The sequence below is a fragment of the Diospyros lotus genome, chromosome 2, assembly GCF_014633365.1.
Source record: "Diospyros lotus cultivar Yz01 chromosome 2, ASM1463336v1, whole genome shotgun sequence".
Taxonomy (NCBI): Eukaryota; Viridiplantae; Streptophyta; class Magnoliopsida; order Ericales; family Ebenaceae; genus Diospyros; species Diospyros lotus.
In genome coordinates, this window is record NC_068339.1 from 36,870,975 (window position 1) to 36,891,740 (window position 20,766).

The 20,766-nt window shown below is 35.4% G+C and overlaps 1 protein-coding gene across 1 annotated transcript; it reads right to left on the reverse strand.

The window, feature by feature from the left end:
* Window positions 1-510: 510 nt before the first annotated feature.
* On the reverse strand, window positions 511-20,109 carry LOC127794797 (bidirectional sugar transporter SWEET5). Its single transcript, XM_052326048.1, has 6 exons — window positions 20,067-20,109; window positions 16,375-16,411; window positions 1,385-1,601; window positions 1,126-1,287; window positions 861-980; window positions 511-726 (listed from the first exon to the last, which is right to left on the reverse strand). Exons 1-6 carry the CDS (start codon window positions 20,107-20,109, stop codon window positions 511-513), a joined length of 795 nt encoding a protein of 264 aa, XP_052182008.1.
* Window positions 20,110-20,766: the final 657 nt, after the last annotated feature.

Sequence of the window (20,766 nt, forward strand, 5' to 3'; positions counted from 1 at the left end):
GATATTAGATATTTTCTCCTTTGTTTTCTCAATGAATTCGGGTTGTCATTGCTTATGTTAGTTCTTTTTCTTCTTTTGTTCGATCCTTAGGTTTCAACCCCTTAAGATTAGGTTTCTGTAATGCTTTTGGTATGGTTGCCTTCCTAATGTTTACCTAGCAAACAAAAAATCAAAATTGATTTTGCATGATGTGGTAATGATTTCACATGTTACACGAATTTTTATAACAAAATAAAGTTTCTCATTTGAGATTAGGAAATTACTAATTTGAGTTAAAATTAAAAGTAATTTTTTATTTTTACAAATAAGAATAAGATTACAATAAAAAATGACCCTTCCTAACCCCTACAAACTAGCTAGTCTTGTGCAATAGAAACGGCTAAATGGGTTATTATCTAAGCAAAAAAGAACTGCAAGAGTTTAAGAAACAACAAGGATCCTGATATTACATATATACAGAAAGCAGAACTTATAGCTGGCAGAAGAAACTCATGAAAATGGATCATAGAATTAGGGTTGTTTGATCTCAGCTGGAGGTACTGTGCTTGGAGGAGTTTGTTGAACTTGAACGTCGTCTGGAGACTCCTCCGATGGCTTCTCATTGTTATTATTATTATTATTACCATCATCCTCTTCTTCCTCCTCCTCCCATTTGGTTGTTTTGTAGTAGATTACATATAGTATCAGCTGTATCAAGCCAGATAGTGTTCCCAAACCATTGGGAACCTTCCACAAATAAATAATAACAAAAAAAATTAAGGTTAGTAGGTAAATCTTGAAGAGGAGTAACCATACACAAATTATGTACATATATATATATTAAAGTAATATAATCAAAAACAAAGGAAAAAAAGTCTTACTGCGAGAAAGAGATCGATCTTGAGGAGTGCATAAGCCAACCAGATGGAACCATTCGCAAAGTTAGCCACCGCCAAGTAAAATGGCATGTATTTCACACTCTTCCTCTTGATCACCATGCGCTGCATATTAGGGAAAAAAAAAAAAAAAACAGAATAAATTGAAGAAGAAGAAGAAGAAAACGACAACCCAACCCCCTAAAAGAGCCAGATTACATGAATATATATTTGAATTATATAAGAATATTAAAAGCATATATATACTTACCATGACAGTCAATGGCGAAATGTACATAATAATGTTGAAGAAGACACCGAACCCCCCGACGAGCTTTGATCTTGTCTTGGTTGTGTGCAGAATCGTCAGCGTAATGCAGGCTAATCCGACGAAGAAGATGGCTTCGATCACCAGAGCTATGATTATCTTCCGCTGATTAATTCTCCTAATATATTGTGTTAGAACTCAGTAATTAAAACAATATTTAGACGTACATGCAGAAATCTCATTAGATAGAGAAACCTCATACTCGGAGTGGCCAAGCGGAGAAGCTGAGGAAGACGAAGACGTATATGAGTTCGATTATGAGGCCGGCGCCGTTGATGGTGAGGACGAGAAGGTTGTCAGGGTGGATGAAAGGGAGGCCGTAGAATACCCACATTGCGCAGTTGAGCGTCGTTGCAACGTAGGGATCAGGTCGGAACTCTTGCACCGACTTTGATTTGAATATTTTCCAAATCGTCGGCCTGCATGCATGCAAATATTTATTATTTTCTTTTACTAAGTCCGAATCATATAATCTTACCTATATATATATAATTACAAAATATGCATAATGTAACAAATACTCGTTTCATAGGTTATTAAAAATGTTGGAGAAGATTAGGAGGAGGAGTATTTGTGGAGCACTAGTCAAATGTTCTTGTAGTTCTTGTTAATCAAGACATGGGTTGAAAAAAATAGGATATAGAAAACATTTCAAATAAAAGTGTTTTCTATTGTATTTGTTAAATTTATCTAATAATTATTGAAAAAGAAATCAAGTGTCTTCTTATCTGAGATTGTTTAGATAAATTAATTTGTCTTTATTTTCTTCTAGATAAATTTATTTTGGATCTTACAAATAAGGAAAAATGACCCATATCTTCCCAATGCATTCAAAAAATAAAATAAAATAAAATAATAACAAATAATATGATAAAAATCGTAAATGCTTCTTAGTCTTATTTTGACTATTCCATATCTTGGTTCGAAAAGAATTTCAACGTTATTTTGATACAATTTTATTTTGAATATTTTAACAAACACTACCTTAGTATCTATAATCGTTCGAGTACATAGGAGTTAAATGGATATATTAAATTTGACTCTTGTTTACTAGACTCTTGCTCTTCTTCAACATAACTCTTTGGATTACTTGCACATTACTTAACATACTCCTTTTTAATATGCTATTCTTGAAAATAGTTGAACTTGTCTCTTGGAAATGCCTTTGTGAAAATATCCATTACTTGATCTTGAGAATTCAAAGAATTTTAGCTCTATTTCTCCATCTTCAATTGCATCTTGAATGAAATTGTGCTTTATAACAATGTGGCTAGTTCTACTATGATAAACTAGAATCTTGGCAATATCAATGGCTGATTTATTATTGCAAAACATTACTGTAGCTTCCTTTTGCTTTTCGCCAATGTCTTCAAGAATTCTTCTAAGTTAAATTACTTGGGAAGTTGCCAAGCTAGTTGCCATATATTCATCTTTAGCTGATGATTATGCCATGCTTTGTTCATTCTTTGATGACTAAGAAAATGCTCTAGAACTAAGTGAAAAACAATATCTGTAGATGCTCTTCATACCATCATGGCATCCTCCCCAATCACTATCACAATATCCAAGCAACCGTGCATCAATTCCTTTGAATTTGATCCCAAAGTTTAGTGTACCTTTGATGTATCTCAAGACTTTCTTGGTTGTCCCCAAATGCAATTGGCTCAGATATGTCCATAAACTTGGATAATAAACTTGAAGCATACATAATATCCAGCCTAGTAGCTGTGAGATATAATAAGTTTCCAACTAGAGTTTGATATAAAATAGCATTGACCTTCTTTTCTCCATCTTAACAAGGTTTTCATTCACAGCAAGTGGTGTAGTCCTTGGTTTGCAATCAATCATCCCAAACTTGGCCAAAATATTTTTAGCATACTTATTTTGGCAAATAAAAACTCCATCATCTCATTGATAAATTTCCTTGCCAAGAAAATATAGTAGTTCCATATCATTCATCTCATATCTTTTCATCATGTTTTTCTTAACATCAACAATTATTTTCTCATTATTATCAGTATAAAGTAAATCATTTGCATATAAGGCAACAACAAGAGTGTTTGATTTACCTTGAGTCTTCACTTATAAGGTTGGCTCACTTTTGCTCTTCTTGAATCCTTGCTCCATGAAATAAGAATCGATTTGGATATATCATGCCCTTGGAGCTTGCTTGAGTTTGTAAAATGCTTTTCTCAACTTATACACCTTATTTTCTTCTCATTCTTTGACAAAACCATGAGGTTGTTGAACACACACCTTTTCCTTTAATTCACCATTCAAAAAAATAGATTTGATATCCAGTTGGTAAAGATTCCAACCTTTTTGGGCTACCATGGTAATAAGAGCTCAAACAGTGTCAAGTCTTGCAATCAGTGCAAATATTTCATTGTAGTCAATTCTAGGTTGTTGTGATTAAGCTTTGGCTACTAATCTTGCTTTCTTTCTTTGGATTGAACCATCTAGATTCAGTTTGACTTTATAAACCCATTTCACTCCAATGATCTCCTTGTTTTACGGTTTGTCAACAAGGCTCCAAGTGTTGTGTTGTTTTTTGTTTCCCAAAGAGGCCCAAGGCTATGACGAAATATTCGGGTTTATCTTCATAGGCTTCGGCCCGGGATTGAAGTACCGTCTAAAATACCACCCATTGGCAGCCCATTAAAAGTCGGGCCATAAGCCCTTAATTAGGCCTTTGGAGGAGAAATGGGCTGAGCCCATTTGCTCAAGGCTTAAGGAAGCCCAAGTCGAGCCCAAGCCCAAGCCAAATGGCCCTTTGCAACCGTGCCCTAGCACCACCATATAAAAGGCATCTTTTTTGCCTTCTTTGCCCTCATTTGACGGCCTTTCTCTCTCTCTCTCTCTTCCTCTCTTTGCTCTCCCGATCCTTTCCTTCGATGGCTGAGATCCGTAAGCTGGTTCTTTCTTTCTTCGGTCAGATCTCATCCTCTTGGAGTAATCTTCCTTTCCTTTGGGAAGCCCATGGTCGGTCGGTGAGTAGCCTCTATTTACTTGGCGCGACAGATCCGCTTGAGGTAAGTTCTCGGGGTACTGTTCTTCATCTCATATCTCTGTGATCGTTCTTGTACCTTGGTGGATCTTGTGGTGAACGTTACCTGTGTGGTTTTGGGAGAAGATTGGTGTTCTGGCCGAGAGGGTTTAGGGTTCCGATTTGGGGGTCTTGTGTGGCTTGTCCCTTGTGAGCTTCCGTGAGGCTTGATGTCCCTATTTTGGTGTTACCTGGGTGGTATAATCTGGACTGACCCAGATCTGAGCCTTGACAAGTTATTTACAGGGAGTTTCTCTTGCTCTATCATGTTCTTGGCTGATATGTTCGATATCTATTTGGTTTGATTATATATTGCTCTAACCTCTTTTCTGTTTTTGAATTAGTAATCTTCCGTAACAAATGGTATCAGAGCCTTGTGTGGCTCCCGGGTTGTGCAAAATCAAACCCTAATCGAAAAAGCCCTCTGGTTTCTTCGATCGATTTTTTCACGGTAAGTGGTTCTAGGGTTTACTTGAAACCCGAATCGGTTAACTCCTATTGCTTTGTGCAGTGAATGATTCGAGGTAAACCAACCCCAGATCCGTGATCATCAGTCCGAGTAGCTTCGCCCTGACCGACGCGTGCCAGTCTACACTCCGACTGGTAACGGCGCGTGTAGTGACAGACTTTGGCGCGTGAAGGTTGGCAGGCTCAAGAGATCCGACCCGATTCCATTCTAGATCTCTCTCTTGAGATCTAGCTCGGTAAATTTTTGTATCAGCTTTAGTTATTTGTTCTGCTGTTACTGTTCTCAATTTTTTTTTTTTTTTTTTTGCCGATACATTCCTAGTGCATTCTGATAATTTACTGTGTGTGATATCAGTTATTCTTGGCTGTGTGCAAATCTATAATACTGATTACTTTATCAGTCTTCACTACTCTGTTTAGTCCTGATCAGTTCTGTTTTATTAACCTCTTGAGAATTTGCTGCCTGAATTAATTTTAAAACTGTGTGTTTGTATTAAATTTAATTAGGCTGCATATTCTGTCTGAAACTCATATACTTAGTGAGTATGACTACACACTTTGAACTAGGGGTTTTCAATGGGAAGGGGGACTTTTCTATTTGGTAACAAAAAATGAAGGGGATCTTAGTACAACAAAAGGTATCTAAGGCCATAGATGGTAAATACCTTGAAGGTACTAAAGAAGAACAAATACTAGAAGTTGATGAATTGGCATACACTTCAATAATCTTACACCTCTCTGATTCAGTGTTAAGAAAGGTAGGAAAACTTAACACAACTAAAGAGCTATGGGAAAAATTGGAAAAATTATATGTAAAGAAGTCTACACCAAATAAACTCTATTTGTTAGAATTTTTTTTTTCAGTTTTAAGATTGACCCCTCTAAGGATCTAGATGACAATTTAGATGTCTTCAACAAATTAGTTCAAGATATCACTAATTGTGGTGAAACAGTATCTGAAGAATATAAGGCTGTGATCTTATTAAATGCAATTCCAGATATCTACAAAGAGGTAAAAAATGCCATTAAGTATGGTAGGGATACCTTAACACCTGAAATTGTTATAGATTCTTTAAGAAGTAAAGAAATGGAACTTAAACATGAGAAAAGGCATGGTGAGGTCCATATGATGAGAGGTAGGTCCCAATTTAAAAATCAAGAGGGAGGTAGTAAGAAAAAGGGTAGAAGTAGGTCCAAATCCAAAAACCGAGGTAAGGGGAAAAAGTTCTATGGGTGTGGTAAGATTGGGCACTTTATTAAAGATTGCTATGCAGAGAAAAATAAAAATAAAGAAAAGGGTAAGGATCAAGAAGAAGCTAATGTAGTAACCTCATATGATCCTAGTGAAGTCTACATGCTCTTAGATTCTGATTCCACTGAAATTAATGTTGCTGCAAAATCATACATGCATGAATGGATCTTAGATTCAGGAGCATCATTTCATGTTACATCACAAAAACATTGGTTTGAAAACTTGCATGAATCTGAAGGTGGGCATGCCATAGTATGTAGTAACTTAGCATATAAAATCATTGGGATAGGAAACATCTCTGTTAAGTTAGACAATGGCTATGTCTTAAATTTAAAAGATGTTAGATATATACCTGAAATGGCTAGAAATTTAATTTCAGTTGGAGAATTAGAAAAGAGTGGTCTTACTGGAAAAATTGAAAATGGGGTGTTAAAAATGTTTAAAGGATCAATGGTAGTATGTAAAGGGGTAAGGAGAAATGGGATCTATGTATTAAATGCTGAGGTAATTAATAATCTAGGATCCCATATAGCATCAATCAATCCTGATGTCACTATCAAGTGGCACAACAGGTTAGCACATGTGAGTGTTAAAGGGCTTAAGTTGCTAAGTGATAAAGGTGTTTTTGGTAAGGACTTTGTGTCTGATATCCCTTTCTGTGATCATTGTGTCCTAGGAAAACATCATAGGCTATCTTTCTCCTCTAATGTTCATAGAGCCTCTAGAGCCTTAGAATACATTCATTCAGATCTTTGGGGGCAGCATCAAAACCCACATCAGGTGGCAATAGGTATTTTTTGTCTATGATTGATGATTACTCTAGGCGAGTTTGGATTGTTCTCTTAAAAGATAAATCAGAAACTTTTAAAAGTTTTAAAAACTGGAAAACTCAAATAGAAAATCAAACTGACAAGAAAATAAAATACCTTAGGACTGATAATGGCTTAGAATTTTGCAATTCTGATTTTGATAACCTATGCAAGGAGTATGGAATTACTAGGTATAGAACAGTCCCTTACACTCCTCAACAGAATGGAGTAGTTGAGAGGATGAATAGGACCCTCTTAGATAAGGTTAGGTGTATGATGATTAGTTCTAATATACCTAAGTCATTATGGGGAGAAGCAGTTATGACTGCATGTTACCTAGTTAATCTTACTCCTTCAACTGCATTAAATGGTGATACTCCTTATGAAAAATGGCATGTAAAATGTGCTAACTACTCAATTCTTAGAACCTTTGGTTGTGCAGCCTCCACTCATCAAAATGAGGGAAAATTAGAGCCGAGAGCTAAGAAATGTGTTTTCTTAGGATATCCTGAGGGAGTCAAAGGGTATAGGCTATGGGATAGAAACCAAAAGGGAATAAGAATCATTATAAGTAAAGATGTCACATTTAATGAATCAGAAATGCCTTGTACAAAGCCTTGTGGTGACAAAATTAATGAGGACAAGAGTCCTCAAGAAGAGTTGAAAAACTCAAGCACCCAAGCCCCTATGAATCCAGATCAGGTGGAGAACACTTCTTCAACCTCTAGTGAAGTAGAAAGTCAAAATCAGCCTGAAGTAAATGAGGAGAGAGAAACAGTAGAAGATTTTCAAAATGATCAGCCATCAGTTTTTGATTACCAACTAGCTAGGGATAGGGAAAGAAGGTCTCATAGGTTACCTCAAAGATTAGCCTCAGATTTTGAATTAGCCTATGCAAGCTATTAAGACCTAGCTGAAAATGAGCCTAACACATATGAGGAAGCCATAAGAAGTAAATACTCAAAAGAATGGATAGAAGCAATGAAAGAGGAGATGATTTCCCTCAACAAAAACCAAACTTGGGAATTAGTCCCTAGACCTAAGGATAAGTCCATTGTAGGTTGCAAGTGGATTTATAGGGTTAAGGAGGGTACAACTGCTAGAGAACCAATAAGGTTTAAGGCTAGGTTAGTAGCTAAGGGATTTACACAAAAGGAAGGGGTAGATTATAATGAGATTTTTTCACTAGTTGTTAAGTACACTACCATTCGTGTCATGCTTGCATTAGTTGCATATTTTGACTGGGAACTTGAACAACTAGATGTAAAGACTGCTTTCTTGCATGGTGATTTAGAAGAAAAAATCTTTATGTATCAACCCAAAGGTTTCGAAGACAAAAGAAAGCCTGATTTTGTGTGTTTCTTAAAAAAATCCTTATATGGTTTAAAACAGTCCCCAAGACAGTGGTATAAACGTTTTGACTCCTTTGTTAAAACAATTGGTTTTAAAAGAAGTGAGTTTGATCATTGCTTGTATTTTCAGCACAAAAATAATGATGACTGTGTGTTTCTTTTACTTTATGTTGATGATATGCTTCTTATTGGTCCTGATGTCAAAAAGATAAATAGCATAAAATCTGCATTAGGTGGAGAATTTGACATGAAAGACCTAGGAATGGCTAAGAAAATCCTAGGTATGGAAATTGAAAGAGATAGGTCAAATTCTATGTTATTTTTGCATCAAACAGCATATGTGTTAAAAATTTTAAAAAGATTTGGTATGCATGATAGTAAATCAGTATCTTTGCCTTTAGGAAACCATTTCATATTATCTAAAGATAAATCTCCTGATAATGAGGAAGAAAAAGAATATATGAATAGAATCCCTTACTCAAATGCTATAGGTTCTGTCATGTATCTCATGGTATGTACTAGGCCAGACCTAGCCTATGCAGTTAGTACTCTGAGCAGATTTATGACAAACCCAGGTCCCTATCATTGGGAAGCAGTGAAATGGTTATTAAAGTATTTAAGAGGCACCTATAATGTAGGATTAATATATAAGCATAAGTCTAATAATGTGATATTAAAAGGGTTTACTGATTCAGACTATGCTGGTGATAGAGATAATAGGAAGTCCACATCATCCTATGTATTTACTTTGTGTGAATCATGCATTAGTTGGAAGTCTCAGCTTCAACATATTGTTGCCCTCTCCACCACCGAGTCTGAATACATTGCTGCTACAGAGGCTATTAAGGAAGCTCTGTGGTTTAAGGGATTGCTAAATGAACTATGTGTTCTTAATGAAAATGTGACTATTTTCTCTGATAGTCAATCTGCAATTCATTTATGTAAAAATCCTGTTTTTCATGAACGCACCAAACATATAGATGTGAGACTGCATTTTATTCGTGATATCGTATCTCAAAACATTATTAGATTGGAAAAAGTGCTTTCTGAATATAATCCTGTTGATATGGGAACTAAAATTTTGCCTGTGGCTAAATTTAAAAGCTGCCTAGATTTACTTAACATTGGAAAAATTACTTGATAGTTGCTTATGCATCATCTGCATTATGTTGCATCTTGCTGTACATATTTCTGTTTGTGTTTGCTGGCCTCTTTGGGAATCAGGTGGAGATTTGTTGTTTTTTGTTTTCCAAAGAGGCCCAAGGCTATGACGAAATATTCGGGTTTATCTTCATAGGCTTCGGCCCGGGATTGAAGTACCGTCTAAAATACCACCCATTGGCAGCCCATTAAAAGTCCGGCCATAAGCCCTTAATTAGGCCTTTGGAGGAGAAATGGGCTGAGCCCATTTGCTCAAGGCTTAAGGAAGCCCAAGTCAAGCCCAAGCCCAAGCCAAATGGCCCTTTGCAACCGTGCCCTAGCACCACCATATAAAAGGCACCTTTTCTGCCTTCTTTGCCCTCATTTGACGGCCTCTCTCTCTCTCTCTCTCTCTCTCTCTTCCTCTCTTTGCTCTCCTGATCCTTTCCTTCGATGGCTGAGATCCGTAAGCTGGTTCTTTCCTTCTTCGGTCAGATCTCATCATCTTGGAGTGATCTTCCTTTCCTTTGGGAATCCCATGGTCGGTCGGTGAGTAGCCTCTATTTACTTGGCGCGACAGATCCGCTTGAGGTAAGTTCTCGGGGTACTGTTCTTCATCTCATATCTCTGTGATCGTTCTTGTTCCTTGGTGGATCTTGTGGTGAACGTTACTTGTGTGGTTTTGGGAGAAGATTGGTGTTCTGGCCGAGAGGGTTTAGGGTTCCAATTTGGGGGTCTTGTGTGGCTTGTCCCTTGTGAGCTTCCGTGAGGCTTGGTGTCCCTATTTTGGTGTTACCTGGGTGGTATAATCTGGACTGACCCAGATCTGAGCCTTGACAAGTTATTTATAGGGAGTTTCTCTTGCTCTATCATGTTCTTGGCTGATATGTTCGATATCTATTTGGTTTGATTATATATTGCTCTAACCTCTTTTCTGTTTTTGAATTAGTAATCTTCCGTAACATGTTGTCCTTCTCAATGGATTTGGTTTCTTCTTTCAGTCTTTCTCCAATCTTTTTCTCCATAAGCTTTTTCAAAATTTTCTAAGTCAAGGACACATAAGTAATTATACCTTGCATAAACATCACTTAAGCTCTGTATTTTTCTTGGAGCTGAGGATGAAGAACTTGGACTTGGAGATGATATTTGACTTCTTAGTGGACTAGGATCTTCTTCATTTTCATTACCATTGGTTGCATTTTCTTCTACTTCATCTTGCAAAATAGTATCTTTTTCAATCTTGCCGTCATTACAATTCCAAGAGGCATTTTCATAAATTAAAACATCACGGCTAATAATAATCTTGTTAGTCTTTAAGCTAAACAATTTATAGCCTTTAAACTTTGAATTGTAACCAATAAAAATGCACTTTTCACTTATTTCATCAAGCTTATACCTCTTCTCTTTTGGAATTTGAGAGTAGAAAATGCTTCCAAAACCTTTCAAGTGTTTCACCAATGGGTTATTTCCACTCCATGCTTCAATTGGAGTTTGATTCCACATGGCCTTTGTGGGACTTCTATTGATCAAATACACAACTATATAAGCTTCAGTTCAAAAGTCTTTGGGTAAGCCTTTGTTATGTGGCATAGAATTTGCCATCTCCATCATTGTTTGATTCTTCATTTCGGACATTTTATTTTGTTATGGAGTATAGCCAACAGTCAATTGTCTTTCCACATCTTCCTCTACACAAAATTCTTAGAATACATTTGAAGTATATTCCTTGCCTCTATCACTCCTCAAGATCTTTATGTAATGACCACTTTGTTTTTCAACCAAACTTTCAAACTTTTTGAAAACCGAGAACACTTGTGACATTGCTTTAATGAAATAAATGCAAGTCATTCTTGTAAAGTCATTAATGAAGAGGATAAAATGCTTGTTATTATTAGAGTTAGTGCCCTAATGCTAGATTTAGATGACTTCTAGCATATGTAAATTGAGACTAATGATGAAAATCTTGTAAATTTAATAAAATATACTCACATATTTTATGGTCATATCTTCATTCATATTTCTTCATTTTATATGTGAACGATTCCCTAAATTTGCTAATAAAGGTCTTATTCGTAAGTTGTTAAGAATGTGTAACAAAGGTATTTTAGTTTGAGATTTCTAGAAGATATTCCTAGTCTTTAGATTTCTTAGAAGGGGAATATAATTAATCGATTACAAACTAACACATAGGTTACTACCTTTGATTAGTATGAGATGCTAATGATAAAGGATGGTGAGTTAAATGCCATAATTCATATGGGTAGATGTTAGTTGAATATCTAATGAATGTGACACAAGTAACATATCACATGGTTAAGAGGATTAATGATCTGTTATAGGCTTTGATTATGTTATTGGTCCTTAGATCAAAGGCAATATAGTTGTCTTATACGTTGGTGTCATAGATTTGTCGTTGTGCGGAATTATCTAAATATGAGGGAAGAATACTCTTTGTATAGTAGTGTATGGAGGTAGGTGATTGCCAATAGGATTCATTAGCCTTCGATGTGAGGTGAACATTTTATGAGATTAATTATGGTTTGTGAATGTTTAAACTCCCGACTAGGGTGCATGTGATCGAAAATGAGTTTTTAATGTTGGAAGGAGTTCTAGTGTTTCATCTCTATCACACCATGCTGGATCTTGGCATAGCTATTGAGTCTTGTGAATTTGATTAGTCCATAACTCTTACTTGATTGGGAAGTTATTCAATGGAAGGATTATAGTATGCGAAAATCGAATGCCCTAATAGGCTCACTTTGAAGTTATGAGTTCATTACTGATAGGATTGTTTTGATATAATACTAGTTGTCACTTAGGACCTTTCAGGATGCATTGAGGAAATAGAGAGATCTTTATTGTAGGTTAAATCGTTTGGTCGACGTCAAGGTTGTTGACGTATCTCGATTGCTACTCAGTTGTGAATCTAGAAGGTCACACGCAAATTTGAGCATGACATTGGATTAGTGATGGATTGCTATAAATGAATTCTTGATTATCATTAAGGGTTAATGATGAAGGATGCTATTAAGAGTTAACGGAATTAATTTAATTAATAGGAGTAATGTTAAGAGTTAACGTGCATGTCGTTAAGAGTTGACAGGAGGTCTTAGTTCTATTAAGAGTTAATGACTGACCTAGATGCAATTAAGAGTTAATGACTGACCTAGATGCAATTAAGTATAAGTTGGGACAAGAGAATTAAAACTATCAACCTGTGTCTGAAATGGTTGACCATTCTTTGCCAAATCATTTTGACACGATTAACTTTTTTATGAAACAGTCAACCATTTCTTGATGATTCACTCTAAAATAGTCAACCGTTTCCCATAACTGTCAACTGTTTTTAATGAGATTTAAACTTGCAAACATTCTTTTGTCGTTTTCTGTAATAAAGCAATTAATGTTGCGCTGCAACCTTCAGATGGATGACGAAAAAGGGAAGGACAAGATACAAAAGGCATGTGAGAATCATTCTTTATTTTTGCATGCAACTCATCTCTCTCCCTCCCCCATTTTCTCTCTCACAGAGTCAGTTTTGATTGATTACAAGAAGAGGTTGCTGGAAAGAGTTTTGATATATATAAGAAGAAAGAAAGAAGATAAATAGAATGAGGCTACTCTTTTGCTCTTTCTCATCTCTTAGCTGTCTTCTTCTTCCTTTTCCCTTGAAAAGCTTCATTTCTTCTTCTTCTTCCCTTTTGCATGTTGTTTTCTTACATCTTGCACCCAACAGTGATACCATTGGTTTTTCCATTCAAGAATCTAACCACAACATTTCATCACCTACGTAGAAGCTTGATTGGCACAAAAGCTTCCGTAGGGTTCTAACGTCGCTTGGAGCGTGGACTAACTTGGTCCCTCGTGTTAGTGATGGTGGACTAGTCATCCAAGGATGCAAGTTTGGAACTGTTCGTGAGACTATTTTGGGAGCTTGTAGTGAGGATGAGACCCACATATTTGAGGAGTTTCAACACAACTGGCATTCCTTTGTTCATCCAGTGAGGTAAACTTTTCTTACCCCTTATGGATGATTTTCGTTTTAGTTGCATATAGTTGTTACATATCGAGTCTTGAAAGGTGATCTTGTTTTCATTTTTTCTGTCATATATCATTACTTTTAAAAAGTTTTGAAAAACGACTGAAACCCTTGAATGAGCCACCAAATGTTGGCATCTTTTTTTAGTTACCTCCACAAGATGTTGTCTTAATAGGTCCAAAAGCAACGGTATGGACAAGCTCCATAATCTCCTTATCTCTCCATGCGGATCCTTGTGGAAATGGTCATCGATGTTGCTTTCTAAGAGCACATCCTTCACAAACTTCATGATCTTCTTCAATTCTTGGGAATCCATAAGCCATCCCCTTCTGTTGAAGTAATTTGAGGCTATGAAAGTCTGAGTGACCAAGCCTTTTATGCCATAGCTATGAATCTTCATTGACTTGTTCCTTCAAAGCATGATCTTTTGAATAGTTGAAGGAAATTGGAAAACTCCGATTCCTCAACATTTAGACCCTAGAAACCAGCTGTCTTCCATCCTTTTTATCATAAATGCAACAATGAAGATCATCAAAGTTAAGTGCATAGTGATGTTCAAGAAGTTTCCCAAGGCTAAGCAAACTTTGGTTTAGATCAAGGACATATAGGGCATCATGTATCATTCTTTTCCCTTTCTTTGTTTAGACTGTAATTGTCCATTTTCCTCTTGCTTCCACCGTGACTCCATTACCCATCCTTACTTCAGTGTGCACGAATGTATCCATGTTGACAAAAATATATTTGTTACTTGTCATGTGGTTGCTACCACACATCATTCTTAATTTTAGTGGCACTATGACAAACATAGAATAAGTTCCCTTCACCTTACTTTTCTTCAAAAATTGTGCTTGCTGTGTACTCTTAAATCTTTAATCTTTCTTAATGTAGATAAATCTATTGCATTTGTAGCACTTTGGTTGGTCTTTATACCAATATTCCTTCTCAACATGGCTGTTCTTACCACAGATGTTGCAGTGTTGAGAATTTTCAGCCTTAGTTTGAAAATTGCCTCTTCCATTGCCACGACCATATCTACCACCTTTCTAAGAATCTCCTCATTAGTTGGATTTGGAACTAAAATTAAGTTTGGACTGAAAAGCACTTTCAGCATATTTTTTAGCATGCTTTGCCAACCTTTTCTCATGAGCTTTCAAAGATCCCATCAACTTTGGAACACTCAATGAGGAGATATCTTTCGTTTCAATAAATACCATGCTATCAAATTTTGGAAGTACACTTAGAAGTATTTTCTCAACAATTTTGCTATCATCAATTACTTCACCAACAGTTTTACTTTCATTTAAAATTCTTGTAACCTTGGTACAATAATCTTGCACACTTTCAGATTTATTCATCTTCAAATTCTCAAGTTCTCTTCTAAGATTTTGAAGGGTAACATTTTTTTACCTTGACATTTCCTTGGAATTCCTTTTATAGAATTTCCCAAGCTTCATTTGCATGAGTGGCTCCCATGATTCTTGAGAAAATGTCCGGATTCACTCCTTGTTAATTATAGGAGAGTGCTTTAGCATCTTTTCTTCAATGCTCCTTGAGACTCTTTTTGTTTTTGATTGATGAGATTGGTTATTGATTCTTATTTGACATAGCCATTTTCTGCGTATTCCCACAAGTGTTGTCATCTGAAAATTATTTTCATCTTGACACACTAATGTTCATAATATTCTCTGGTGAATAGAGGAATTGAAAGATTATCATTGCTTGAAGAGACCTAAAATAATACTGCGAGACTTCAAATTAATTTTTACCATTCTAGCCTCTAGTACTACTTCATTGTTCTTCTTCTTTTCTTCTTTATTTCTTCATTTTTTCTTTTCCTTTAACACATGGGTTGCATTGCCACCTTCCTTACATTTTCTTATTTTATTTGTGTTATTCTAGAATAGCTTCTGCGACAACTTCTCTTCTTCCTTCTTTTCCCTCTCTTTTTTTTTCTTTTTCCTTAAAGATGATGGTAGCAATTGACATCGAGCTTTCCACTGTCGACGATGGCAAACAAAAATCAATTCAGTTTCCATGTCCGAACTGCTTCTGGTGATTGTTTAGCTTCCACAATTAGCTAGTGATGATGCCGATTAAGCTTCTAACACCTGATTCTGTTCTCCTCCTTTGTCCATTCATCTTCCTCGTACTTCAATAACAAGGGTTTTGTTTTCGACGGCGAGTGAATTGATTTGACGGTTGGCCACGACTTCCGATATGCTTGTCAGTTTGTCTTATTCGATCTCCTTCTTGGACTATTGTTTGTTCTATTTGAATCGTAGTAGGTACCTCTGATACGTTCTTATTGTTTCCTATGTCACCCTGTCTTCACTAATTTTTTCTTTGCTCTATTATTTTTTTTCTCTCCACTCTGATAACAATTTTGTTGGAAAAGATTAGGAGGCAGAGGATTTGTGGAGCACTAGTTAAACGTTCTTCTTATTTAGATAGCGTTTGTTAAAATGAGTAAGATAAGGAAGTATCAAGATAAGTTCATAATGGTTTTCGGACCAAGATATAGAATGGTTAAGACAAAGTTGGGATACATTTTAAGATTTTTATCAAACTGCTTGTTAAATTCTTTGGAATGCATTAGAGGACACAATCGTCATTTTTTTCTTATATGCAGGGACTAAGATATGCTTATCTTGAAGGGGATGAGAGATATGCATATATTGAAGAATCAAAATAAGAGGTCAAAAGATGGTTTTCCTAAAAATAGTCAGATAAGTTTAAGAAATATGTTGGAAAGGATAGAAATCTAGAATGCATCTCATATCTTGGCTTTTCCATCTCATATCTTGATTAACAAACGTCCTCTTAGTATATATAATTGTTTGAGTACATAGGAGTTGAATGAATACAATAAATTTGACTCTTGGTTTACTAGACTATTGGTCTTCTTCAACATAATAACTCTTTGGATTACTTGCACATTACTTAACAAAAAATCATGTATTGAGAAAGAAAATATCAATTGTTGAAGTAATCATGCACCAAAATTATTTAATTATATATATATATATTTGTATAAAGATGTCAAGAGATATCACTTTTTTCAAATATGATAGAGAGATCTTACGTACAGAGGAGAGATAAAGAGGAAGAAAGAGATGACATTTCCTGCAGAGACAAATGAGCAGAAGTTGGAAAGCTTCAAATGAGAATACAAAGACTGAAAATATTACAATTGAGAAAGAAAACGTACACGTGAATCTGTCAATACCTTGAGGAAAAAAACAAAAAGAAAATTAAGCTCATTGTCGGGTCTGATATATAGAACTAATTAATTAATAAGAAATTATCTCTTAACTAATAATATTGATTAGTTGATACAAAAATACAGTTATAATTAAATTGTTATATTTTAGCATGGTTGTACAACTATACTGATAACTATTGATTAATGATTGTAAATCTTAGGTGAAAATAGAAGAAGGTCAAGCTCTCATTCAAAGGTTGTTTTAGTTTGGCCTTTCCTCTTTATATTTTGCACAGTATAGGTGTGTTTGATCTAATTCTAAAATTCAAATTCTGAGGTTACAACATTAATGATTTTCTGTATCTCAGTCAATGTAAATTAGATATAGAAGATTTTCTCTATTTGACAATCAATTAAAGTCATAATTTAGTTGACAATCAATCAATTAATTTTGAATTTGATGGCTCTAGGTTTGCAGCCGTTACAGCATTTTTTTTTTTTGGTAATGCGCTTGTTTGGTTTTAAAAATTTTATTAAACAAAACAAGGCCTTATAACTCTTTGCGTCCTTTGAATTCCGAAAATATGTACCATTTACGATTGAGTAAGAAACTAGTAATGCAACAATCAAGTTAGGTGTTAAATATAGAAAAAAACATCAAAATCATGGAGATTATGGGATACTTGATGTCAGATCAATCAAGGACTCTCAAGTTAGCAGTTGTGAGGTTTAAACAGATCTTTTGAGAGGCAAATCATTTTGCATGTTCCCTAGCTAAGACAACGACAAGAAGAAAGGAAGATTTGTGTTGGTGAGTGATTGAAGGATGTATTGTTTATTTGTATTTTTCTTCTTTTGCTTGGTGTTTATTTTTATTTTCAATTATGCTTGAATATGTAACTCTTTAACTTGAGTGAAAGGATCTGTGTAAGGGGATTGTCCGACAAAGTTTCTCTATTTGGGATTTCTTGGGGGAAGGGTTCTCATTGGTGTTGGCCTTTGGTAAACCCTTTGCCATCGTTGGCCTTCTATTGGTCTTTTACCAATATGTTGGCCTTTGATTGGCCTTCAATATAGACACCTTTCGATCCTTCTATGTTTTTAAACCATTTCCTTACATTTAGGAGTGACCAAGAAAAACCAACCTGTTTAAAGTGATCGTACCAAATTGACTCAAACTACTATATTGAAATCTCACAAAGGAAGTGGTTGATTATGATTTGACAATTTTAAGAACTACCTAAAATGGTTTGGTTAGAGTTTTGGGTTTCACTAAACCGTCTACCTAAATTAAGTTTTTTATTGTCTAACTTTTTCATTTAGTCATACAACTATGAATTTTAATTGATGGTCACATAAAGTGACAAATTCACAATTTTTGCTTTAATGATTCAGAGTAAAGCCTTTGAAAGAATCAATACGCCACCAACGTTTTTTTACCTCCCTCTCAAATATGCTAATTAATAACTTGGGTTGGTTAGCTTACTAGACAACCCTTAAGTTTTTTTTTTTTTAAGTTTTTATTTTAAGAACAATAATAAAAAATGTTGTTGCTATGTTTTCTCTGTTTCTGGTTAGTTATTGCTAAATGTTATAGTTAAAATTGCTTAAACTGTCCAAACCACTAAGTTATGATTTAGGTGGTTTCACATGCATGTTGGTTCGGTTATGGTTTGGAAGATATAGAAAAACCGTTAATGGTGATTTGGTTTTTGAAAAACACTTTTCAAATTGCCTAAACCAACCATTAAACACCATTATATCCATATTGTCTTGGCTTCTCCATCCTTTCCTCTTCATCATTTGGTTGACGACACCTTTCGGTCCATCATCTCCTCTGTCGTTTTTGGGCCCTCTTTCTTCATAGTCCCCAAACTTCCTTTTCTTAAGCTCTAGTCTCCAAGTCACTGTACCGAATCGAGTTAGCTTTCATGGCTCTTCTTCGAACTCTCATTTTTGATTTTTTAAGGTAAGTTGGTAACTTATCCATCAATGGTGGCTTGAAGGCCAAGGCCATAAATTTCTAGTTTGCTATTGACCTAGCTTAGTTCGTTTATGGAAACCCCTTGGTTTATCATCCATGGGATCTAGGGAAAAAGTCTTATCCTCTTTCTCCACCTTTGATCTACCTGTTGATAGAGTGATAAACAATGACAAGAATGGATAGGACAACATACTCGGTTGTTGTCTAGCTTGGGGTGTTCTTTTTATGTGTGTGGATGGTTTGAGGTCTCTATTTTATTTTTTGTTTATAGGCTTCTCTTTATTTGTTTAATGTTGGTGTTGTAGGTTGAGCTGGTGGTGTTTTGTTGGGCTCTAGTGGCTCTTTTGTTTAGCTTCGTATGTTTTTCTTATTAGGTTGGTTTACTTTTTCCTATAGTATAGATGTCTCTAGATATTGACCTGAGGTCTTCTTAACACGTTCGCTACTTTTGCGGGCTAATATGATGTATTAGACAAAAAAAAAACCCCTTTCAATAAAGGATATGGGCATGTTCTTTTCTCACTAGGATTTTTTAGTGATATAGATTTCTTTTGTCTTTGCTTGGATTGATTCTAGGTATTTCCTTCCTGCTAGCGGTAGCCTCATTAGCCTTCATTAAACCATTTCCCCATCCTTCCCGTAACTTCCTTATTCCATAATCAACTTGTATCCTCCATCCCTCTCTTTCCCCACCTTTATAATGTTTCGAACCTAAATCCAAGTCTGTCAAATCCTATCCCCCTTCTCTCTCTCTCTTCCCCCCCCCCCCCCCATTTATTTTGTTCATTTAACACCACATCAGCGCAACCCTCTATATTTAGATCAGTACGTTAGTCCCTGTTCGCTTATTGATTTTCTTAAAGTCGATCTTCTCCTTGATCCTCTTGATTTGATATGAGTGCCCTCTGATGCTATATATATGTTCATGGGATCTTGGATGAAAAATGTGGTTTCTTGGTACACAATCATCTTAGCTAAAGTGGTAGCATGCAATGTCGTTTGGAAGCTTGGATGCGGGTTCATGATGTTATTTCTTAACTAATCCCAACTATTTTGCTATTGGTTGTGCATTAGCTTTTGGATTTTCAACATCTTTTTATATATCTTTTGTTCTAAGTTGGGAGGGAGGCTTGAGCTTGTTGGTTTTCTTTTTGTTTCATGCATGTTTACCTTGTCTCTTGATTGTTTTTCGTTTTCTTTTTATTTATTATAGTGGTTAATTATTTTTGTTTCATGCTAGTACTTCCTAAAGTGTTGGGGCTGGAGCTTGTCTCGCTACATTCCCCTTTGATGGGGTCAACCTTGTGAGCTATTGGTTGTTCTCTTGGTTATTTCCCAGCAAAAAAACACTTGAGTAAAGGAGACCATTTACATCTTAATATATTAAACAAAATATTTCATTTATCTATCTATCTACCTATATATATATATATATTTGTATAGATAGATGATGATAAAGGAAGATAAGTGAGCTGGTAAACCACAACAACCAATTAGCATACATATGCTATAAATCTGGGGAATCATCAAAACATGCACGAACACATAATACAAAATAGAAATGAAAATTGATTAGTTCTTGTAGGACTTACCGACAATTCCCATTATCATTCTTGTTGCATCTGTATCCACCATCTTTGGGAAGAAGAAATCGCTGACAGAAAAGTAGTAGTGGATTGAAGAAATCTGTGAAGAACAAATGGCAAGTAAGTAAGTGAAGAGGTTTCTTCTCTGAAAAAGAGAATTTTGTATATCCAATCTTCATGAAAAGCTAGGTTACTACAAAATTAAGTGGATAGCAAATGAATTATGTCTATATTTGGAGAATAGCCAACATTTAGCGAAAGCTTGGTTGAGCGTAAATGGCTGATACTTGAATTGATCTCCCATTTCCTTCTTCCTAGTGACCACCTACAAACACGAATTCTCTTCTAAGTTTTGTTGGATGAATATGTTACCTTGTTTCTCGACCAGTCTTTGACTAATAACTAAATTGAGGTTTGACTCAAGAAATTAAAATGTTTAGTAGCTTAACAAGTTTTTTTTAAATAATTTTATTTTTAAAATAAAAACTTTCTAGAAATGTATTGCCTTGAATTAATATTATTGGAGCTGCCACACAAAATATCACGCAGAGAGGGGGTAAGGAATAAATATTCTTGGCAAGAGTGTTATAAGCAAACCAACCTACACTTCAAAAAATGGTAAATTCCAAAAATACGATACCTTTGAGGTTTGACAAAAACATATAGATCATGTATCTGTTTTCGAAAATAACCCCTACCTCCCTTG

Coding starts and splice junctions, on each gene's coding strand:
- LOC127794797 (XM_052326048.1), bottom strand. CDS start 20,109: ATGGTGGATACAGATGCAACAAGAATGATAATGGGAATTGTCG. Junction 16,412..20,066: donor AATGATAATGGGAATTGTCG/GTAAGTCCTACA, acceptor TTGTCTCTGCAG/GAAATGTCATCTCTTTCTTC. Junction 981..1,125: donor TTTCGCCATTGACTGTCATG/GTAAGTATATAT, acceptor CCTAATATGCAG/CGCATGGTGATCAAGAGGAA.